General features: G+C 49.1%; 1 protein-coding gene across 1 annotated transcript; it reads right to left on the bottom strand.

Moving 5' to 3' along the window:
• Positions 1–291: 291 nt before the first annotated feature.
• LOC123120402 (uncharacterized) lies at positions 292–18995 on the bottom strand. The gene is made up of 6 exons (XM_044540382.1): positions 16994–18995; positions 16593–16894; positions 14940–16514; positions 14220–14615; positions 11589–12025; positions 292–589 (listed from the first exon to the last, which is right to left on the bottom strand). The coding sequence occupies exons 1-6, from the start codon at positions 18993–18995 to the stop codon at positions 292–294; spliced, it is 5010 nt and encodes a 1669-aa protein (XP_044396317.1).
• Between the last annotated feature and the right edge of the window lie 5162 nt (positions 18996–24157).

The following is a 24157-nucleotide window of genomic DNA, read 5'->3' as shown; positions in this document are numbered from 1 at the left end:
CAAGTTCCCTTGCTCAGTCCCCTGCTTCCTCTGTGTCGAGCAGCAGCTCGAGCGCTGCGCTCGCTCGCGCGCCTCGTCCGCCCCGCCGCAGGCCGAACAAACCAACGGGAACCGCCTCGACGCCGTCCAAGCTCCTCCATCGGCCACCTCTACGAGTAGAGCTGTCGGACCAGCAGGCCTGTGCCTCGCGCCTTCTCCTCTCCTTCTATATTTTTTCCTCCCTCTCTGTATCTTCTCTGAATTTTCCCCGCCGTGGTCACCTCTCCGCAGGTCGCCGATGCTCTGACGGGATCACGCCATCGGAGCTCCTGCACCAACCCTGCCGTCACCGCTCCATGCCCCAAGTCCCTCGCCTCGCCGCCCCTTCGCCCGCTCGTCGGAGCTCTGCTCCAGGCGCCGCCCGTAGCTCCCTGCATCGAACAGGAGAACGAGCGCACGAGCAGCACTCGCGTTGACCGCGCCCTTGCCCAGCGGCCTCGCTCGGCCTGCCTCCACCAACTGGGCCTCAACCCATGGTGAGCCACCGCAGCAGGCCCCTTCCACTTTTGGCCCAAGTGCAGATTCGGCCCGTAGATGTTTTTTTCCAGTTCTGCGAATTTAGCATTATCCCAGGATTTACCAGTTTTGCAGAAAAACCCCTCATGTTCATGCATGTAATAACTAATTAACCGTGCATCGGTTTAAAATGATTTGTATATGAAAAGTGCTTATAATTTTATCTAGTGTCATAATATGCTGCTTGCATCCATGTTTAAAATGTCTAAAATGCTGTTTGTTTAATTTTGCTCAAATGCCATGTTAAAATGATTTATTCCATAACTAAATAACCTAGCTCGGATTTTAATAAACCTTATATGTAAATGGGGTAGAAAAATGCCTAGTTTAACATGGTGCACTTTATTTTGCTGTTTAACAACATTAAAATTGTGTTTATGGCAGAACAGTACCAAATCTAAAATATATGTAGATGAGGATTTTCCGGAATTGTTGTTTGTTATTTCCGGCCTCATTTAACTTGCTTAAATAGTTAGTTTACTTATGCTTCACCTCTTGCCATGTTAATCAACATTTAATATTGTTGGGTACATAACCAAGAGAACTAAATAACTTGTATGTGGTGTTTCGTCAATATGCAACTCGTTGCATATTGAGCTCCACTTAATTTGTAGTATTGTTTGTGCATTTTGCCATGCCATGCCTCTTTAAACCGGACATCCATCATACTTGTTTTTGCATCATGCCATGCTTATGTGATGGTTGTTTACTATGTTGTTTGTTTCTTTCCGGGTTGCTACTCTCGTTAGTTTCGGTTTCGTTCCGGAGTTGTGAGGATTCGTTCGACTACGTCCGTTTGCCTTCTTCATGGACTCGTTCTTCTTCCTTGCGGGATCTCAGGCAAGATGACCATACCCTCGAAATCACTTCTATCTTTGCTTGCTAGTTGTTCGCTCTATTGCCTTGCCGCGCTACCTACCACTTGCTATATCATGCCTCCCATATTGCCATGTCAAGCCTCTAACCCACCTTTCCTAGCAAACCGTTGTTTGGCTATGTTACCGCTTTTGCTCAGCCCCTCTTATAGCGTTGCTAGTTGTAGGTGAAGATGAAGTTTGTTCCATGTTGGAACATGGATATGTTGGGATATCACAATATCTCTTACTTAATTAATGCATCTATATACTTGGTAAAGGGTGGAAGGCTCGGCCTTATGCCTGGTGTTTTGTTCCACTCTTGCCGCCCTAGTTTCCGTCATACCGGTGTTATGTTCCTTGATTTTGCGTTCCTTACGCGGTTGGGTGATTTATGGGACCCCCTTGACAGTTCGCTTTGAATAAAACTCCTCCAGCAAGGCCCAACCTTGGTTTTACCATTTGCCTACCTAAGCCTTTTTCCCTTGGGTTCTGCAGACTCAAGGGTCATCTTTATTTCCCCCCCGGGCCAGTGCTCCTTCGAGTGCTGGTCCAAACCGAGCGATGTCCGGCGCCCCCTGGGCAACCAGGGTCTATGCCAACCCGACGTCTTGCTCATCCGGTGTGCCCTGAGGATGAGATATGTGCAGCTCCTATCGGGATTTGTTGGCACATCGGGCGGCTTTGCTGGTCTTGTTTTACCATTGTCGAAATGTCTTGTAAACCGGGATTCCGAGAGTGATCGGGTCTTCCCGGGAGAAGGTTTATCCTTCGTTGACCGTGAAAGCTTATAATGGGCTAAGTTGGGACACCCCTGCAGGGTATTATCTTTCGAAAGCCGTACCCGCGGTTATGTGGCAGATGGGAATTTGTTAATATCCGGTTGTAGAGAACTTGACACTTGACTTAATTAAATTGCATCAACCGTGTGTGTAACCGTGATGGTCTCTTTTCGGCGGAGTCCGGGAAGTGAACACGGTTTTGGGTTATGTTTGAAGTAAGTAGGAGTTCAGGATCACGTCTTGATCATTGCTAGCTTCACGACCGTTCCGTTGCTTCTGTTCTCGCTCTCATTTGCGTATGTTAGCCACCATATATGCTTAGTGCTTGCTGCAGCTCCACCTCATTACCCCATCCTTCCTATTAGCTTAAATAGTCTTGATCTCGCGGGTGTGAGATTGCTGAGTCCTCGTGACTCACAGATTCTTCCAAATAGTTGCAGGTGCCGATGATACCAATGCATGTGACGCAACCGAGCTCAAGTGGGAGTTCGACGAGGACCTTGGTCGTTATTATGTTTTCGTTTCCTGATGATCAGTAGTGGAGCCCAGTTGGGACAATCGGGGATCTAGCATTTGGGGTTGTCTTCTTTTCTTTTGGTTCCGTAGTCGGGCCTATGTGTATACTCTGGTTGATGTATGATTTTATTTTTGTATTGTGTGAAGTGGCGATTGTAAGCCAACTCTTTATCCCATTCTTGTTCATTACATGGGATTGTGTGAAGATGACCCTTCTTGCGACAAAACCACAATGCGGTTATGCCTCTAAGTCGTGCCTCGACACGTGGGAGATATAGCCGCATCGTGGGCGTTACATAGGAGGAGGCAAGATCCTAGCTACTTTGAGGTTGTGCACGCAAGATTTACGAGTTCAGCCCTTCTCGGAGGAAGTAAAAGCCCTATGTCTCGGTGCCTTGAGGCGGTCGACTGGATTATGCGTGAAGTTATAGGGGGTGCGAACCCTTGTCCCAGGGGAGGGGGGTGGCTTATATAGAGTGCGCCAGGACCTCAGCCAACGCACATTACAAGGGGTTCAATGTACATTAAGACAGGACATTACTGATAACGCCCGTAATAAAGAGGTATAAATGATCTTTAAGACTACAGAGTGAACGCCTGACCATTGCCATCCTGAGTGACATTAGGTCTTCTGTACTCCGAGTGGTTTCTGGTATGGTCGAATGATTTTATCATGGTCGAGTGGAATTGGGTTATCCGAGTGGAATTGTTGGTCGAGTGGGTTGCATTCTGAGGTGATTTTAGTCAGTAGATGCTGCTGTACTTTGTATGTCCTTGACTCTTGGGCAGTGTCCTTGGGAAGGGTGTCTAGGTCAGGCCTATTACCCTACCCTAGGTACATGTCATCGTCAGCGTCACCACGAGATGCTTTTGCAGGCGAAGACCACTTTTGTCAGGATAACTTGTACTAGTTGTCTCCCTTCAAATTTGGCTGTTGTGGGATCCCTTCCCACCTACATTTGGGAAGAGGACCAAGGCCACTATAAATAGGACTTAGCCACCACCATAGAGGGGGGGATCCAGTCCACCCTGAACACCTCACCAGCTCATCGAGCCCAAGAAGACCTCACCTCCGGAGGCTGTTCCACCACTGTACTAGTTCTTCCTCAGCCCTCCGAGGCAATCCACCACAAAGCTGGAGTAGGGTATTACACCGCAAGGTGGCCCAAACCAGGATAAACTGTTGTGTCTCTTGTCCCTTGGGTTTGTTGAGCTAAGCCATGGAATCGTTGAGCAGGCAGACTGGGGAGGAGAGTTCTTCGCACACACCCCAGAGTTCGCACCTCTCAAGGGTCTGCGGAACCCTGAATCCGACAATATCAGAGTAATCCAAAGCAGCTAAATAGTGGCCAATATCATGTTCTCACCACAAGCCTATGCAAGCAAGATCAGAATGTTCATAAACGAGCGGTGATCGTGGTTGAACCGGCAGTACCTTGATAGTTATGATGGTTAGAGCAGCCAATTGTATGTAGGCGTGAGGATCGCCCGCCCCGGGTTGACAATCCGGGTAAGCTAGCTTTGGTGGTAGCTCCTCAGGTTGGAGGTTACAAGTTCACTAAGGTGCCTTATGGATGGAAGTAGCAGTATCAATATCCTTTATTATGATACTTTTCGCCGGATGAATTTGACTGGCAAAGATCTTAAGCCGTCCTCTACAGTCTTTCACGGGGTGGTGCCTGGTCAGTCGGCCTACCCAGTTGGTAAGATTGCCTGGGAAGTAGCTTTTGGCAATGAATATGATTGCAGGGCAGAGACATTGAACTTTGAAGTGGTCAAGACCAAAAGCCCATATCACGCTATGTTTGGGCTGCCGGATTACGCCAGGTTTATGGCACGACCTTGTTATGTGTATCTGCAACTCAAGATGCCGGGTAGCAAGGATACCCTTAGGTGATGCTCGACTATTCCTCTCGGGATCCCAACCAGATCCTTGGGCTCCCATGCGAACACTCCCTTGTTCGCGTGTAAGAAGTCGACCAACGCCTTTTCTTGATCTGGGGAAGGTTGGCGCCTATGGTGAAGGTGGCACCCGATGTCCCATCTTCATCGACCGTCACCTGATTCATCTCGGCTTGATCTTGAGAGAACAGCTGCTTCTTCTTCGCTGGCGCAGCCCCCGGGACCTAAGGGGCTCCTCCATCAGCTGGGCGAGCTGCCGCCGCAGCCCTGAAGGCAAGCTTGAGGGCCGTTAGGGCCTCCATGGTGTCTCCGGCCACGGTGAGGACGCCGCTGCCCCCCGAGATCTTCATGAGGTTGTAGGCAGGGTGAGTCGCCGCCATGAACTTGCCCAGGGCTGAGTACCCGAGGATGGCGTTGTACGGGAGGCTGATGTGGGTGATGTCGAAGTCGATAAGCTCGGTGCGGTAGTTGTCGCGGGTGCCGAAGGTGACGGGAAGGCGGATCTGCCCGAGGGGGCTGGTGGAACCGTCAACAACTCTGGAGAAGGGCTTGGTGGGGCGGAGCCGGCCGTGTGGCATGTGGAGCCACCCAAAAGCTTCCACAGAGAGCATGTTGAGGCCTGCCCCACCGTCGATGAGGGTCTTGGTAACTGCCACGTTGCAGATGGTGGGGGTGCAGAGCATCGGGAGTGCGCCTGAGCCCGCGGTGGTTGTTGGATGGTCCCTCGAGTTGAAGGTGAGGTCGGCCTTGGGCGCCGCCCATCCCGGAGGAGCTCCCTGCTGCACGTGGGCGGCACCCACTTGGCGGAAGAACTACTTGGCGTGGCCATCTGAGGGCAGCGCCTGCGAACCACGGAGGAGGGCTGCGACAACAAGGGGCGCCGGTGCCGTGAAGCGCGCGACGAAGAGACCGCGCAGTTCCTCCCAGAAGGCCACAGAATATCCCGGCAGGTTGAGCAGCCAGGCGCGTGGCACGCCAGCGAGGGCCATGGGAAACCAGTTGTCCATGACCTTGTCATCGCCGCCGGCTGCTCGAACGGACTCCTCGTACGCTTGGAGAAAGGCTGTTGGGTTTGCCACACCGTCGTAGCGAGGTGCCATCTCTGGCTTGAACTTGGGCAGCCACTGCACTTGCCGTAAGGCGGGGGTGAACGCCCGGAGACCCGCAGAGCCTCCGTGCGCGCCCGTCGATCCAGCTGGAGGAGCGGTGCCCGCCATGAGAGCTGAACGGAGAAGCGAAGCGGACGGAGAAGTGAAGCAGACGGAGAGGCGAAGCTTCAAAGAACCCCTGCCTGGTGCGCCAAATGTCGGATTCAGGGTTCCGCAGACCCTTGAGAGGTTCGAACTCTGGGGTGCGTGCGAAGAACTCTCCCTCCCCAGTCTGTCTGCTCAACGATTCCACGGCTTAGCTCGACGAACCCAAGGGACAAGAGACACAACAGTTTATCCTGGTTCGGGCCACCTTGCGATGTAATACCCTACTCTAGCTTTGTGGTGGATTGCCTCGCAGGGCTGAGGATGAACTAGTAGAGTGGTGGAACAACCTCCAAAGGTGAGGTGTTCTTGGGCTCGATGAGCTGGTGAGGTGGTCAGGGTGGAATGGATCCCCCCCCCCTCTATGGTGGTGGCTAAGTCCTATTTATAGTGGCCTTGGTCCTCTTCCCAAATGTAGGCGGGAAGGGATCCCACAACGGCCAAATTTGAAGGGAGACAACTAGTACAAGTTATCCTAGCAAAAGTGGTCTTCGCCTACAAAAGCATCTGGTGGTGACATTGCGGTGGGCTCCGTGATGACCTCCGTCCTGCCATCCTGGCGGTCTTGGTCTTGTTGCACCGGAATGGAAGCCTTTGCTTGATTTCTCGGGACTCCACGCCTGCGCTTGCCTCAGCACCAAAGAGGAAACTGGTACACTGCGCCCGCTGGCGCCCGCCTGGCCTTGGTCATCATGGCTCACGTCACGTGATCCTCGCGAGGTGCTGCTTGCATAGATATCTCCGCTCCTCGGGAGCCATCCTAGGGAGGCCGCCCCCCAGGGAGGTCTTGGTGTCGTCCGCCTCGCGAGGTTTGGCCCCTCGCAAGGGTCTTGAGTTGTTGATGCTTGAAGCTGGGTCGTACCGGGCCATTGATGGAGCCACGTCATGGGCCGCAGGCGGGCAAGTCTGGGCACCCCCGGTCCCAGGACGCCGATAGATACCCTGACTGTTGTTGCCGGTTACCCTTACCGGGCTGCTGGCTATAACCGCCCTGATTGCCCTGACCTTGATATCCGGAATTTGAGCCGCCATCTCCACAGCCGGGCCCGTGTGAGCCGGATCCTGACCCGCCGTGCGGGCCAGTATTGTTATTGTGGTCCTGAGGAAAACCGGAGCTCTTATATTCCTTCGTGATAAAACAATCTTTCCACATGTGAGTCCACGACCTATCTGGAAAACTGTGCTTTGGGCAAGCGATGCGACCAGGAACCCGATGATGTCTCGATGGCTTCGTTCGACCCTCGAGCGCGTCAAGGCCAACGCCGAGTCCCAGAGGACAGGCAAAGGGAAGGCGCGCGCGTCACCATCGAGCGACGCCGTGACACCCACCGCCAGTCCGATAGGCGCAATGGCCCCGATGTCGACGAGCCCACGGTCGGTGAAGATGGGTACCTACCTTCCGAGGTTGGGTGCCCCGCCTTCACTCATGAGTTGCGGCAAGTCCGTTGGCCATCTACTCGCACGTTCAAGCCAGAAATACCAGAGAAGTACGATGGGAGACTAAACCCGACAGAATTCTTGAGAATCTATACCATCGTTGTTCAAGCTGCCGGGGGAAGAGACGAGTAGGTATTCGCCAACCACTTCCCTTTGGCACTCAAGCCAAATGTGAGGTCTTGGCTGATGCACCAGCCGGAGAACTCCATTTCGACCTGGGCTGACCTGTGCCATGAGTTTGTTGGCGCCTTCACGGGCACCCATCAAGAACCAGGGCGGCCCAGTGACTTTCAGCTCTTCTCACGGAAGGAATGAGAGACTCTGCAGAAGTACATGCAGAGGTTCAGCCGAGTACACAGGAACATTCCGGACATCCACCCGGCAGCTGTCTGCGTTCCACTCGAACGTGCGCAATCGTCAGATAAATTCCAAGATGAACGTTCGGTTGCCCAAGACTGTGCAGGAGCTATACACTCTAGTGGATAAGTGTGCTCGGGTAGAGGAGGGGAGGCGGCTCCTCGGTGAAGAGGATGGCGTCGTCATCGACTCAAAGGATGACGATGAGGCCACCAATCAGAAGAAGAAGAAGAACAAGAAGCGCAACAAAAGGCGCAAGGATAATGCAGTGATGACCGTTGAGGGATCGAGCACACCTAGTATCGACAAGAAGGCCAAGACCGAGGTTCCCGGCAAGGAAGTTGCCGCGTGCACTGATTGCCGGGAAGCCGCGACAGCTGAGAAGGCTGGGAAAGGTGATGGGCCGTGCTGCAAGATCCATCGGACCAAGGGCCACGATCTCCAGGAGTGTCATCAGGTTGAGCATCTCGTCAAGAAGTAGAGGGCTGAATACGAGAAGCGTGATAAGGAGAAAGGTCAAGATGGTGCTAGCGGGAAGGGCCGAGGCGGCGGAGCAAGCCACCCCGGCAAGGCTCCTCAGAATCAAGGAAAACCCGCCAGAGGCCGTGAGAAGGATGATTGCAATGATGAGAGTGATGGAGGAGATGAAGAGGAAACCAGCAAGCAGGAGTTCCACAAAGCCACTAACGCCCTGTGCATTGACGGGGGTGCATCTCTGCACTCCTCTCACCACCAACTTAAACAGTGGGCACGTGAAGTCAATGTCGTGGAACCAGCAGCAGATTCTCGGAAGCCGCTCAAGTGGTCCCACACGCCAATTATCTTTGACGAAGAGGATCACCCTGACCGCACCACCACGGTAGGGTGCTTTCCGTTGTTGGTCTCACCAACAATCCGCAACCTCAAAGTCACAAAGATGTTGGTTTACGGCGGGGCCGGGTTGAATCTGATTTCTCCAAAGGTCATCAACAAACTTCAGATAGCAGAGGAAGACCTCAAGGTTACTAGCACATTTCAAGGGATCAACCCTGGCAGGAGTCATCCTAAGGGGAGGATCACGCTACCGGTGACATTCCGGGGGGGAGTTGAATTACCGGACTAAGAAGATTTGTGTTTGATGTGCTTGACCTCTCCCTGTGGTACAATGGAGTACTTGGTCGCCTAGCTCTAGCCAAATTCATGGTGGCATCCCACTATGCGTACAACACCTTGAAGATGCCAGGGTCGATAGTCGTCATTTCCATTCCATCAGACGAGAAGGATGCAATCATTGGTGTGGACAAGATGTACCGGGAAGTAGTCGCGGCAGAGGCTGCGGGAGCCACTACTCCCACCAAGGAAAGTAAGGGAAATAAGAAAGCTAACAAGGATGCCAGCAAGGAACCCGGGAAGCATACCTCTTCGGAGTACGTTGCGCCTGTTGATGACTTGCCCGAGAGTTCCAATAGCAAGAGACCCAAGGCTGTTGCACCCGCTGTGAAAAAGGTCCCGGCAGGGCTGGTTGGCGCTGATGGTGCCTTCACTATCAGTGCCATCCTCGATGACCTAGGAAAGCGCGCGTGTTGCCTTCCTGCGGGGGAATATGGATGTGTTTGCCTGGCAACCATCTGATATCCCCGGTGTTCCCAGGGAGATAATCGAGCACCACCTTGCTGTCTACCCACATGCCTGACCCGTCAAGTAGAAGGTCTCGAAGCAAGCTTTGGAGCGGCAACAGTTCATTGCCGAGGAGATCAAGAAACTTTAGGCAGCTAGTTTGGTCAGAGGAGTACTGCATCCAACATGCTTAGCAAATCCTGTGGTGGTACGCAATGCTAATAGGAAATGGAGGCTTTGCATAGATTTTACGGATTCGAACAAGGCATGCCCGAAGGACCCGTTTCCCTCGCCGCGCATCGACCAGATTGTGGATTCCACCTCCGGGTGTGACCTGCTTCCTTTCCTAGATGCATACTCAGGGTACCACCAGATCTTCATGTCCTAGGAAGACGAAGAGAAGACCGAGTTCATAACCCCATGTGGCATGTACTGCTTCGTACGGATGCCCTTTGGGTTGAAGAGTGCTGGGTCCACTTTTGCCAGGGCAGTCCGGATTGGCTTTGAATCCCAGCTGCACAGAAACATTGAAGCCTACATGGATGATATTGTGGTCAAGACCAAGGGTAGATTAACCCTCATTCAGGATTTGGAAGAAACCTTTGCTAATATGCGCAAGATTAACTTGAAGCTGTAGTGTGTGTTTGGCGTTCCTTCCAGCAAGCTACTTGGCTTCTTTGTGTCCCATCGGGGGATAGAGGCCAACCCCGAGAAGATCAAGGCTATCGAGCAGATTCAAGCACCCAAGACAGTTAAGGAAATGAGGCGTTTGACTGGATGTGTTGCCGCGCTTAGCAGGTTCATTTCCAAGTCTGCCAAGCATGCCTTGCCATTCTTCAAAATCTTGAAGAAGGCAGGACCTGTGGAGTGGACCCCAGAGGTGGACGTCGTGCTACAAGATTTGAAGACCTATATTTCCTCTGTGCCCACTTTGGTTGCTCCCAAACCACAACAGCCGTTGCTGCTATACTTAGCGACAACTAATCAAGTGGTTAGTGAGGCACTAGTGGCACAGCGGGAAGTGGATGAAGCGGCAGCCACAGCCATTGTCCCCTCTGGAGAGGAAAGCGAACACGTCCCGGCAAGGTCAGATGCAGTTCAAGACAAGGGAGAGCAAGGCAGCGGAGACAACCCCAAGGTTGCAGCAAGGAAGTAGGTGGTGCAGTGCCTAGTGTACTTCGTCAGCTCCCTATTGCAGGGGGCTAGGTCAAGGTACTCTAGCATGCAAAAGTTGATTTTTGGCCTCGTCATGGCCTCAAGGAAACTGCGCCACTACTTCCAAGCCCACGAGATCATGGTTGTCACCCGCTTTCCTTTGCAACGCATACTAAGAAACCCCGAGGCCACCGGCAGGATAGTGGAGTGGGCCTTGGAGTTATCCAGTTTTGGTCTAAAGTTTCAGAGCACATCAACTATTCAGAGCAGAGCACTCGCGGAATTTATTGCAGAGTGGACACCAACCCCTGATGAAGAAGTGTTGGAGACAGTTATCCCCAGCAAGGAAGTGCCCCAAGAATGGATTATGTATTTCGATGGTGCCTTCTACCTACAAGGTGAAGGGGCTGGCGTACTTCTCATTGCTCCCACTCGGGAACACCTTAAGTACGTCGTCCAAATGCATTTTCCTCGGGAGAAGGCTACCAACAATACTGCAGAGTATGAAGGGCTCCTTGCCGGGCTCAGGATTGCAACAGAACCAGGAAACCTTTGCACGCCTCCGTTACCTTTTGGGAGGCCTACGCCCCATAGAAACTGTCTACCTGAGACTGTCCCTTGGCCCGCGGGTCTGACACAAGGTTAGAATCCGAAGGAGCTAATGAAACTATTTTGGTAAAATTCAATTCTCTCAATTCCTCGGCAATCGGAAACAATTTTATAGAAAAATTGAAGTAAAAATTGAAGTAAAAATTGCTCGCGTAAATTGCTTTGAATAGGTAAATCAATCATTTGTCCTTGAGGGTCCGACATTAATCCTCTCCACCGCAAGCCTTTCCTCTTTTGAACCTCGCCATTAACGTTAAGGCTATGCCATCCTAAGGTGCTACTAAATGGAAGGATCTTATCAACGTGGAAGAACGTGAAATTCTTTTTCCTTAAATGGGAGCAGAGCAGGTTTGAAAAAGGATCTTAGAGTGTCTAGGGTTGGGCCAGGAGGGTCTCTTAACGCCTTCCTTTTTCTGCCCATCGGAGAATCAAGAAGTTGATCATCTGCGGAGACTCACAACTTGTGGAGAGACAAGTAAACAAGGATTACCAAAGCCCATTGATAGAGGCATACGTTGAGGAAGTGAGAAAGTTGGAGGACCGCTTTGACGGATTGCAAACAGAGCACGTACCCCGTGCAGAAAACAGCATTGATGATCATCCGTCGAAGTGCACTACGCAAAAAATCCATGTGGAACCAGGGACTTTTGTTCTCCGTCTGACTTAGCCCTCCGTATCCCTGGCAACAATGGCCAGAAAGAGGAGGAAAATGGACTCCGGCAGGCCTCTTCCGGCAGAGCCTCCCGAGGCCCCCGGCAGAGAGCTTGGCGGGAACAACTCCCCTTCGATCACTGAGCTGCACCCTCCCGCCAGACCACCGGTCCCTGCGGTCGAGGAGTGCGCTCCCATGAACGAGGAGGTGCCGCTGGTCCTCGTTGCCGAGCCTCAGGCTCCAACTTGGGCCCGACACATAGTCCATTTGCTCCAAACTGAAGAACTTCTCGAAGAGCAAGAAGAAGCTGAAAGAGTAGCCCGAAGGGCTAGTATGTATCGATTTGTTGATGACACGCTGTACAGAAGAAGGCCCAACGGTGTGAAATTAAAGTGCATTTGCCGGGAAAAAGGAAAGGAACTGTTGGCAGAGATACACAAGGGTATGTGCGGCTCACAGATTGGATCGAGGGCTCTGGTTGGAAAAGCCTTCCAGCAAGGACTTTACTAGCCCACGGCCCTCCAAGATGCAGTTGAGTTGGTCACCAAATGTGAAGCCTGCCAGTTCCACTCCAAGAATATCCATCAGCCTGCCCAAGCTCTCCAGACGATCCCTTTATCATGGTCCTTCTCGGTCTGGGGGCTCGACATCTTGGGCCCCTTCCCCTGTGCTACCGGGGGCTTTGAGTTCTTGTTCGTCGCCATCGACAAGTTCATAGTGGCCAGAGGTGGAGCCCGTGAGAAACGTGACCGCACAGTCAGCTATCAAGTTCTTGAAAGGATTGGTGTGCCGCTTCGGGGTCCCCGCCCGAATCATCATCGACAATGGCACCCAATTCACGAGTCGCGCCTTCATGCAATATGTTCATGCCCTCGGAAGCAAAATCTCATTTGCCTCTCTTGCTCATCCAAGGAGCAACGGGCAAGCTCAGAGGGCGAACGCTGAAGTGCTGCGAGGACTCAAGATGAGAACATTCGATAAGCTGCGAAAGTATGGTGGGCAATGGATCGACGAGCTGCCGGTGGTTCTTTGGTCCCTCAGAACGACACCAAATCGAGCTACCGGGCAGACTCCCTTCTCCCTAGTCTATGGGGCAGAAGCAGTTATCCCCACGGGACTCATATACGGGTCACCTCGAGTGCTTGCCTATGATGAAGTAGCGCAAGAATGGCACCGGCGTGACGACGCTGTGCTACTTGAAGAGAACCGTCTATGGGCTGCTACGCGTGCCCCACGCTACCAGCAAGCCATGCGTCGCTATCACAGCCGCAGGGTTCATGCCCGGAGTTTTGAGGAAGGCGACCTTGTCCTTAGGCTCGTTCAGTCCACCAAGGGTACAAATGATACGGGGTTGCTTAATCTTCACGGAGGATCTGCTCTATGTTGCGAATCAACGCCACCTGAAGGGTACGAAGGAAACCCTCGATCCCAACCAACAAGGCTGTCGGGTAAAGGATAACTAGTGCAACCTGACGAGACCGAAGCTAACTATTGCAAATGCAACAACCAGTGACAAGTATTCGCCCAACCACACTCTTAGTTCCAATCCACGCAACCACGCACGAAGTTGGAAGCACGAACTGGTCGCCGCCTCAACGGCTGCTGTTGTAAAATCACAAAGTGAGTTTACCCTCTCACAAGGCAAGATTACAAGAGCTAAGGAGGAAGTGAACTCTCAAACAATATTCTGGTTGCACTTAGCTAACCTATGCTGAAATCAAATTGCTAAAGAGTTGTGGCTGAAGTGGGGGAAGGGGTATTTATACTAGGAACAGCCCTCCTAGTTTAGGTGTGAAACCAGGCCAAAAGAGGGGCTCAAATTCGTGCTAACCAGCTGGTCAAGGGAGCAAACTCATGGAGCCTCGCGCAGCAATTAATGCCCTGGACAGCTTGCATTGGAACTCTCATATCCATTGACTCAGGACTCCAAATGATGCACCGTTTGATTTTCCTGAAAGTAGACTTCATATGCTCTCCATTTTGTACTCCCACACATGTTGGATGCTCATATATTTGCGTTGCATGATTCAGCAAGTTCTGGGACGAATTCTGGAACTGCACATGCAACAATAGAGTGTTGAGATGGCTTGCTATTCTTCCTTGCGGTGTAACTAGTCGTCCTTGTCACCAAAACAAGGCTTTCATCAGAGTTGAAACTTGTTCTCTTCAAACTTGTTGTATGGGCTCCAAAACTTGTTTCTTCATGTGCTGAATGTTGTTGGTTGTCCTCAACATTGTACCTAAGTAAAATCAGCACACGAGATTTAGGCAGTATAAAGTTCTCATGGTCATTTGAATTATGATAAGCTAGGAGCGCGTTCACCTCTTGTGCTATTTGTTTGGCACGGCTCCTTGTCATGGGACCCAAATAGATCTTCTTTGTAGAAGCTTCACTTGATGGCTGAGATTTATCATCAGGAGAAGATGATAAACGAGGTGAACCTGGGATGTCCTCATCATCCTCCCCCTCTTCAAAAGGAGTCGTCCTCGACTCTTGACCCTCTTGATCGAAGCATGGAGACAAATCAGCAACGTTGAATGTTGGACTCACAGCATAGTCTTCAGGAAGCTCGATCTTGTAAGCATTGTCATTGATCTTGGCCAAGACTTTGAATGGTCCATCTCCATGCAGCATTAGCTTGGATTTGCGCTTCTCTAGGGACCGATCTTTGCGCAAATGTATCCAAACCAGATCTCCGGGCTCAAAAGTCACCTTCTTGCAATTTTTGTTTGCCTTAGCAGCATAGTACTTGGACTTCCTTTCTATCTCTTCTCTGTTCTTCTCATGAATCTTCTTCACATATGCAGCACGCTTTGAAGCCTCCATGTTACATCTCTCTTGCAATGGAAGTGACAGCAAGTCAATTGGTGCAAGTGGTTTGAATCCATATACCACCTCAAATGGGCACATGGTTGTGGTAGAGTGAACTTCCCGATTGTAAGCAAACTCCATGTGCGGCAAACACTCTTCCCACTCCTTCAAATTCTTCTTGATCATTGTACGCAGCAATGCTGCGAGTGTGCGGTTCACTACCTCTGTTTGCCCATCAGTTTGGGGGTGACACATTGTTGAAAACAACAGCTTGGTTCCTAATTTTGCCCACAATGTTTTCCAAAAGTAGCTCATGAACTTCACATCTCGATCTAAAACAATAGTCCTTGGTATTCCATGCAAGCAAACAACTTCCCTGAAAAACAATTTAGCAACATGTGAAGCATCGTCGTTCTTGTTGCACGGAATGAAGTGTGCCATTTATCAGAACCTATCAACCACAACAAAAACTGAATCCCTCCCCCTCTTAGTCCTAGGCAGTCCTAAAACATAATCCATGCTAATATCTTCCCAAGGAGGATTTGGAACAGGTAGGGGAGTATATAAACCATGGGGGTTCAGTTTAGACTTATCTTTGTGGCATATGATGCATCGCTGCACAAATCTCTCAACGTCCTTCCTCATCTTTGGCCAATAAAAGTGATCGGCCAACAGCTCATAAGTCTTCTCACGACCAAAGTGTCCCATTAATCCTCCTGCATGTGATTCCTGCAACAACAAAGGCCTAACCGACGAATCTGGAACACACAACTTGTTAGCCCTAAAAAGGAACCCATCATGCACATGGTATTTATCCCAACCTTTCCCATCTTTACATTTTGCATATGGTTCTGAAAATATATGATCAGTGCAATACAGTTCTTTTAAGCTCTCAAGTCCTGGTACCTTCACTTCTAATTGTGTCAAAAGAACATGCCTACGGGACAAAGCATCAGCAACCATGTTTTCCTTTCCTTTCTTATACTTCACAACATATGGGAAAGTTTCAATGAATTCTACCCATTTAGCATGCCTACGATTCAGTTTAGCTTGGCCTTTCAAATGTTTCAAGGCCTCATGATCAGAATGTACAATAAACTCTTTAGGCCATAAGTAGTGTTGCCAAGTTTCAAGCACTCTAACCAAGGCATACAACTCTTTATCATAAACAGAATAATTCAGTTGTGCACCACTCAGCTTCTCACTAAAATATGCTATTGGTTTTCGTTCTTGCATTAACACACCTCCAATACCTATTCCACTAGCATCACATTCTATCTCAAAAGTTTTAGTGAAATCAGGTAGAATCAGCAAAGGTGCTTCAGTTAATTGTTTCTTAAGCTCAAGAAATGCTTCTTCTTGTGGTGCACCCCATTTAAAGGGAATTCCTTTCTTTGTCAATTCATTCAAAGGTGCAGCAATTGTACTAAAATCTTTCACAAACCTCCGGTAGAAACCAGCAAGGCCATGAAAACTTCTCACCTGGCTTACATTCATTGGAGTTGGCCAATTCTTGATTGCTTCCACCTTAGATTCATCCACTTCAATTCCCTGTCCTGAAACGACATAGCCAAGAAAAACAACCTTGTTTGTGCAAAAGGAGCACTTCTCAACGTTAGCATATAGTTTTTCTGTCCTTAGCACATTCAGCACTTGTTTTAGATGTTCAATATGTTCCTCAATGGATCTGCTATAGATTAGGATGTCATCAAAGTACACAACAACAAATTTGCCAATGTAAGCTCTCAAAACATGGTTCATCAATCTCATGAATGTACTTGGTGCATTAGTTAATCCAAAAGGCATGACTAACCACTCATACAACCCAAATTTTGTTTTGAAAGCAGTTTTCCATTCATCTCCTTCTTTCATCCTAATCTGATGGTATCCACTCCTCAAATCAATTTTAGAGAAAACAGTAGAGCCACTCAATTCATCAAGCATATCATCTAACCTAGGAATAGGATGACGATACCTAATAGTTATAATATTGATAGGCCTACAATCCATTACCAATCGCCATGTGTCATCTTTCTTGGGCACCAAAATCACAGGTACAGCACAAGGACTTAAGCTTTCACGCACATAACCTTTATCTAAAAGTTCTTGTACCTGCCTTTGTATCTCCTTTGTTTCTTCAGGATTGGTGCGGTAGGGAGGTCGATTCGGAAGTGATGCTCCTGGAATGAGGTCAATCTGATGTTCTATGCCACGCAAGGGAGGTAGACCAGCGGGTACTTCCTCCGGAAAAACATCCTCGAATTCCTGCAAGACATCACAAACAGCACTAGGGAGACATGTTAAGTCGTTAGCTGAAAGCAAAGCATCTTTGTACACAAGTACAACGACCACTTGATTTGGGTTGAGCCTCACATCTCTCAGTTCTGATTTGGTGGCTAACATTACTAAGTTCTCTCCCTCTCTTTTATTCTTCTCTCTCAGATTTGGCTTGTGGCGCTCACTCACCGATTTGTGGATCTCTCTCTCGCTCTTTTTCTCTCCCTCTTTCTTACTCACTATTTTTACTTCAGAAACTTTCTGCAAGTGCTCAGCCATGATTTGTTGGGGTGTCATGGGTCTAAGCACCAAGTCTTTTCCTCTCCACTTGATGGTGTATTGATTGGTTCTGCCACAATGTTGAGCTGAATGATCATATTGCCACGGTCTGCCCAACAGCAAGTGACACACCTTCATTGGCACCACATCACACTCAACGGTGTCATTATAATCTCCAATCTTGAATTGCACCTGTACCATGTGTGTGATCTTAATCTCTCCACATTCACTCAACCATTGTATATGATATGGATGAGGGTGTTGTAGCAGCTTCAGCCCAAGCTTATCACACATTTCTTTGCTTGCAAGATTGTGACAACTCCCACCATCAACAATTACCTTGCATACCTTGTCTTGCACTTTGGCTCTTGTTTGAAACAGATTGTGTCGTTGTCCATTCTCAGCTTCTTTGATCTGCACACTCAAAACTTTAGTGACAACAAGAGAGGCACCTTGCTCATAATCACAATAGGTTTGCTCATCACCATCTGAACCATCACCATCTTCAGTTTCTTCTTCAGGTTCACTACAAGACTCATATTCTCCATTCTCGGTGATCAGCATGGTACGCTTGTTGGGACAATCCTTCTTCATGTGGCCACGTCCCTTACATGTAAAGCACTCTATCTCACTAGTTTTCCCCGTGGAGCCAATGGAGGATGAACTAGGAGCTGCAAATTTGCTCTTCTCCTTCGAATTTGATGCATCATTTCTGCTCGTGGCTGCACGTGCATGGGGCTGATTTCCACCACCAGAACTAGTCATAATACCTCGACCAACATTGAATTGAGGTACAAACTTACTCCCACTTGATGTAGCTCGAGCTGTGAAGGATGTAGTTCTGTTTTGCTTCGAGTCTTCTTGCAATTGACGTTCAGCCTTAGAAGCAAGATGTACCAGCTCTACCACATTACGATATGGCTGCAAATCAACCACTCGTTTAACATTAGGATTCAGCCCATAGAGGAACCTTGCCATGGACTGCTCCTCATCTTCATGTATGTTGGCTCTTATCATTGCCTTCTCCATCTCCTTATGATACTCCTCAACTGATAACTTTCCTTGCCTCAAATTCTGGAGCTTATCAAAGATGTCACGTCTATAATGCCTTGGGACAAATCTTGCCCTCATCTCTCTTTTCATTTCTGTCCATGTAGCAACAGCAGGCTCTCCTTCTTCTTCTCGCTGAATCTGAACTTGCTCCCACCAAATTAGAGCATAGTCTTCAAACTCAAGTGAGGCCATTGCTAATTTCTTCTCTTCAGAGTAGTTGTGCATGCGGAAAATCTTGTCAACCTTCAATTCCCATGTGAGATAACTTTCTGGATCAGATCCACCATCAAACTTGGGCATGGTAAATTTCAGCTTTCCAAACCTCTCCTCCTCCTGCCGTCCACGACCATAGTTTCTACGATGATGAAATCTGTCATTCTGGTGCATGCCATCTTCATCTTCATCAAACTCATCTCCACTACCTTCATGGTGCAGATTTGCTCTTCGGTGGCCTCCTCTAAGACCACGACCAGCAGCAGCTTCATGATGACCACGTCCATTACCATGATCATTTCCACGTCCGGGACCGGGAGGTCTCATGGCATGGGGAGCAGGAGCACGGTTTCTTCTAGCTTGTGCATTGGAGGCAGCACCTTCCCCATCAGTTACATTTTGTTCTTCACCATGGACACTTGCATCTTCTCGGTTCTGACGAAGCTCTCGCACAATATCAGCAACAATACCAGTCCTCATGGCTGCCATGTTCTGAGTGAGTTGCTCATCAACATTACCCATAAGTTGCTGCAAATCTCTCGACAACTTGTCTTGCTTCTCTTCAATTGGGTCAAGGCTGTTTCTGAACTCTCGGCGTAGATGATCACGTAATGCGTTGAAGTGAAACCGTGTGACGGGCTGATTGAGATGCCCATTTCCTTCAACATCATACTCGTTTTCTTCACCTGCCATGGTTAGTTCTCCAAAAGCCCTATAGTACTAGAAGCATATATGTGGATAACAACTCAAGCTCACCTCACTTACCAACCGAAGCTCATGTAACTTCCAAGTGAGAGCAGAATCATGCTCAACCGTGGTGTCGGTGGTTGGTATACAAAGAGTGATAATCAAGCGAATACAAGTCTAGGGTTGCACATGCGGGGCTGTTTGGTGGAGTTTGGGTGGGGTATATATGTAGCAAAAGATGCACTAATCTGCAATCTAGATATTGTTGAACCAAGTAATCATCCACACAAGATTCTAATGCATTTAGTTGCTGAATGAGATATACGTGAGGTACATGCAACTCTCGCCAAGGAATCAGATTTGCTGCAAGCAAGGATTGAAGACTTTGCACACTTGACACGTTTCAGCTCACAACACAAACAGGGATTTCTCAAGATACAAGTGAAGAACAGTCCCAAGTTTTCTCTCTTTTGCTTCTTGCACACACTTTCTTTCTTTGGGCAGATCTCTTTTTTTGCCTCTTTTCTTCTTTTTTTGACAAACTTTCAACAAGGGACTTGGATCTGAACACACACTTTGGGGGAATCACGAAAATCACAATAGATGAAGTCAACCAACAAGAACATGCAGCTGAAACTTTGGCAGCAAACACACACGAACTGATCTGATTTTACTTGGTGGAAAACACGATGGGAATCAGATCTAACAAGGATGAATGGAGAGCACACAGTGTGGGCTTTTCAAAATGCACAAAAACACTCAAAACGGACTCCGGATGACAAAGATATGCATGATTTGGTGGAGGATGCAGATCTGAAATCTGTGCACGAAAATGAACACAAACACACAAGATTGGATGGGGGAAAACTCAGCAACTAAAAACAAAGATCTAGTGGACAAGAACTTGATAAAACTCACCAAATAACAGATTAAAGGCTGCAAAGGGCTAGGTAAAGGGATTTTTTTGTGGGGCTATTTTCTGGACTTTTAGGATGAACAAGAACACGAACTAAACTAGGGATACAAGATCCTACCATGTCAACCGAAGCTCTGATGCCAAGATGATACGGGGTTGCCCAATCTTCACGAAGGATCTGCTCTATGTTGCGAATCAACGCCACCTGAAGGGTACGAAGGAAACCCTCGATCCCAACCAACAACGCTGTCGGGTAAAGGATAACTAGTGCAACCTGACGAGACCGAAGCTAACTATTGCAAATGCAACAACCAGCGACAAGTATTCGCCCAACCACACTCTTAGTTCCAATCCACGCAACCACGCACGAAGTTGGAAGCACGAACTGGTCGCCGCCTCAACGGCAGCTGTTGTAAAATCACAAAGTGAGTTTACACTCTCACAAGGCAAGATTACAAGAGCTAAGGAGGAAGTGAACTCTCAAACAATATTCTGGTTGCACTTAGCTAACCTATGCTGAAATCAAATTGCCAAAGAGTTGTGGCTGAAGTGGGGGAAGGGGTATTTATACTAGGAACAACCCTCCTAGTTTAGGTGTGAAACCAGGCCAAAAGAGGGGCTCAAATTCGTGCTAACCAGCTGGTCAAGGGAGCAAACTCATGGAGCCTCGCGCAGCAATTAATGCCCTGGACAGCTTGCATTGGAACTCTCATATCCTTTGACTCAGGACTCCAAATGATGCACCATTTGATTTTCCTGAAAGTAGACTTCATATGCTCTCCATTTTGTACTCCCACACATGCTGGATGCTCATATATTTGCGTTGCATGATTCAGCAAGTTCTGGGACGAATTCTGGAACTGCACATGCAACAATAGAGTGTTGAGATGGCTTGCTATTCTTCCTTGCGGTGTAACTAGTCGTCCTTGTCACCAAAACAAGGCTTTCATCAGAGTTGAAACTTGTTCTCTTGAAACTTGTTGTATGGGCTCCAAAACTTGTTTCTTCATGTGCTGAATGTTGTTGGTTGTCCTCAACATTGTATCTAAGTAAAATTAGCACACGAGATTTAGGCAGTATAAAGTTCTCATGGTCATTTGAATTATGATAAGCTAGGAGCGCGTTCACCTCTTGTGCTATTTGTTTGGCACGACTCCTTGTCATGGGACCCAAATAGATCTTCTTTGTAGAAGCTTCACTTGATGGCTGAGATGATAAACGAGGTGAACATGGGATGTCCTCATCAACAAACAAGTTGTTAAGGCATATCTCTCTAGATGTAGTTTTGGTGATTGATGACAACATGTTTGCGGACTAATCGTGTGCTTTGAGCTTTTCAGAGATTCATCATTTGGCACGAGACGATTTCTTTCCCCTCGGAGTGTCATTCAAGACGGTGTAGCTCTTTCGCTTCTTTTGGTGGATTAGTTTCGTAGGAGTCACCGTACTATCAAGAGGGGGTCCGCTTTGGTAAGGCTAGGGTGGAATCAACATATACACATCCTCTTTATACCCTCTGAGCCTTTCCACTTCTTTGGAGATATCTTTCCTCTCTCTTTGGGCCGAGTCTGGTCCCAGCGGTAGTACCGCAGTACCCAGCGATAGTACCGCTTAGGGGTCACAGGCGGCAGTACCGCTCCGCAGCGGTAGTACCGCCGGTGGGTCCTCAGCAGTAGTACCGCTATGGTACCAGGCCCCTACCGTGTCGACTCGAGGGGTCATTTTTCAAGTCGGATAGTGTGGTACTTTGCAGCGGCAGTAGGGCGGCAGTACCGCTCATGAGCGGTAGTACCGCCCTACCACCGCGGCAGTACCGCTCGAGTCTGCCACTCTCCTGCCCTCCAAACTCCACGGTAGTACCGCCCGAGGGAGCGGTAGTACCGCGTGGTCAGCGGTAGTACCGCTGCCCCCTGCGGTAGTACCGCCCTCTGCGGGGCTGTTGTGGGGGTAACGGTTGGATTGTTCCCCCCACTATATAAGGAGGTCTTCTTCCCCAAAGTTGACTCACCTCTTCCCCCAAAAGCTCCATTGTTGCTCCAAGCTCCATTTTCGCCCGATCTCTCTCCCTAGCCAATCAAACTTGTTGATTTGCTCGAGATTGGTTGAGAAGGCCCCGATCTACACTTCCACCAAGAGAAATTTGATTCCCCCCACTTATCCCTAGCGGATCTTGTTACTCTTGGGTGTTTGAGCACCCTAGACGGTTGAGGTCACCGCGGAGCCATAGTCCATTGTGGTGAAGCTTTGTGGTGTCGTTGGGAGCCTCCAATTAAGTTGTGGAGATTGCCCCAACCTTGTTTGTAAAGGTCCGGTCGCCGCCTTCAAGGGCACCAATAGTGGAATCACGGCATCTCGCATTGTGTGAGGGCGTGAGGAGAATACGGTGGCCCTAGTGGCTTCTTGGGGAGCATTGTGCCTCCACACCGCTCCAACGGAGATGTACTTCCCCTCAAAAGGAAGGAACTTCGGTAACACATCCTCGTCTTCGCCGGCTCCACTCTTGGTTATCTCGTCCCTTTACTTTCGCAAGCTTACTTGTGTTAAATCCCTTGCTTGCTTGTGTGCTTGTTGTCATTGCATCATATAGGTTGCTCACTTAGTTGCATATCTAGATAACCTAGTTTGATGCAAAGTTTAAATTGGTAAAGAAAAGCTAAAAATTGTTAGTTGCCTATTCACCCCCCTCTAGTCAACTATATCGATCCTTTCAATTGGTATCAAAGCCTCGTCTCTTTATTAAGGACTTTACCGTCCGAAGAGTATGGTTGATGTCGTAGACGGTGTGGAGGAGCACTCCGGTGTGAATCCGGTCTCGTCTACGGGAGATGGGGGTACCGCGGTCTCTCGTGAGGAATTCAATGTGGCGTTGGACACATTGAAAACCTCCATGACTACCGAGGTCGAAAGCATGTTTAATAGATTCTTAGAAGGGCTTAAACTTTCCACCGCACCATTGAAAGTGGGTGATCCCGCCAACAAGGTGACGGATGCTACCTCCGACAAAGGGGAAGCTACTAGCGAGAAAGCTCCTTCTTCTAGTGGTAAAAATGGTACCGACATCTTTGCCCACGTGGAACCTCCACTTGTCTATGGTGGACCGCTCCCTTCCACTCATTTGAATCATGCCGGCCCGGCCCCTAAGATTGAGAAGAATGTAGATTTTGATTCTTGGGTCTATCGTTTTAAGCGTCATTTAAATCATGTGAACGCTAACCTTTGGAGAATCATTGAAGAAGGTTTCTATCCGCATGACCGAAGTAACTTCACTCCTAGAGAAGTTGTGGATCATCAATTCAATGAGAATGCTCTCTTCATCATCCAAGAAGCAATCCCACCCGAAGATCTTCCTCATCTCCGGCCCTACACCGTGGCCAAAGATGCTTGGCTCCAAGTTGTTTCCCTCTATCGGGGAAGCGCAAGCATTCAACGCTCCAACTATGAAGTGGTGCAAGATGAAGCCGACGAGTTTGCAATGAAAGAAGATGAAGAACCTCGTGAGCTTTTTCGGAGAGTAACCAAACTCGCGGTCTCTCTCCGAGATCATGGAAGTAAGGACACGGATGACAATTGGATCAAGCGCAAATTCCTCAAGGCAATGATGCCCTACCACAAAGCCATGTCCTCCGTCATTCGTCAAAGGCCGGACTTCCACACCTTGTCCTCAAGTGAAGTGTTGGATGAGTTCGTTGCTATGAGCATCTTGGACAAGACCGCCGACAATGCGGTTCTTCGCTCTCAAAGAGTAAAGAAGCCCAACCTTGCTCTAAAGGCCAAGGTTAGTATGGAGGAAGAGGATGAAGAGGAAGAAGAGGAGAGCAACCTCGAAGATACGAAGTATGCCTATCATGAACACATGGCTCTTGCTTCAAGGCAATTTTGGAGCAAGAAGAACACAAGGCCAAACTTCAACAAGAACAATTCAAGTGGCGCAAAGGGCAAGCAACGAGTGAGGACTTGCTTCAATTGTGGCAATGTGAGCCACTTTGTTGCGGAGTGCCCTTACGAGAAGAGGGAAGACAATGGTGGCAAGCTCATTCGAAAGGACAAGGCCAAGTCGTTCCCCAACAAGAGCAACTTCACCAAGAAGACTCCTCCCAAGGCATTGGTGGTACAAGAAGAGTACAATGAGGATGATGACGATGATGAAGATGGTGAGTCGGTTGCCATGGCCTCCGTTGCCATTGCGATGACTCCACGGATGTCTCTCTTCGACTCACCCAATGAGAACATCACCGCCAAGTGCCTCATGGCT

The sequence above is a fragment of the Triticum aestivum genome, chromosome 5D, assembly GCF_018294505.1.
Source record: "Triticum aestivum cultivar Chinese Spring chromosome 5D, IWGSC CS RefSeq v2.1, whole genome shotgun sequence".
NCBI classification, from domain to species: Eukaryota; Viridiplantae; Streptophyta; class Magnoliopsida; order Poales; family Poaceae; genus Triticum; species Triticum aestivum.
Note: the sequence above shows the minus strand (reverse complement) of the source record. Positions and strands in the feature narration are given on the sequence as shown.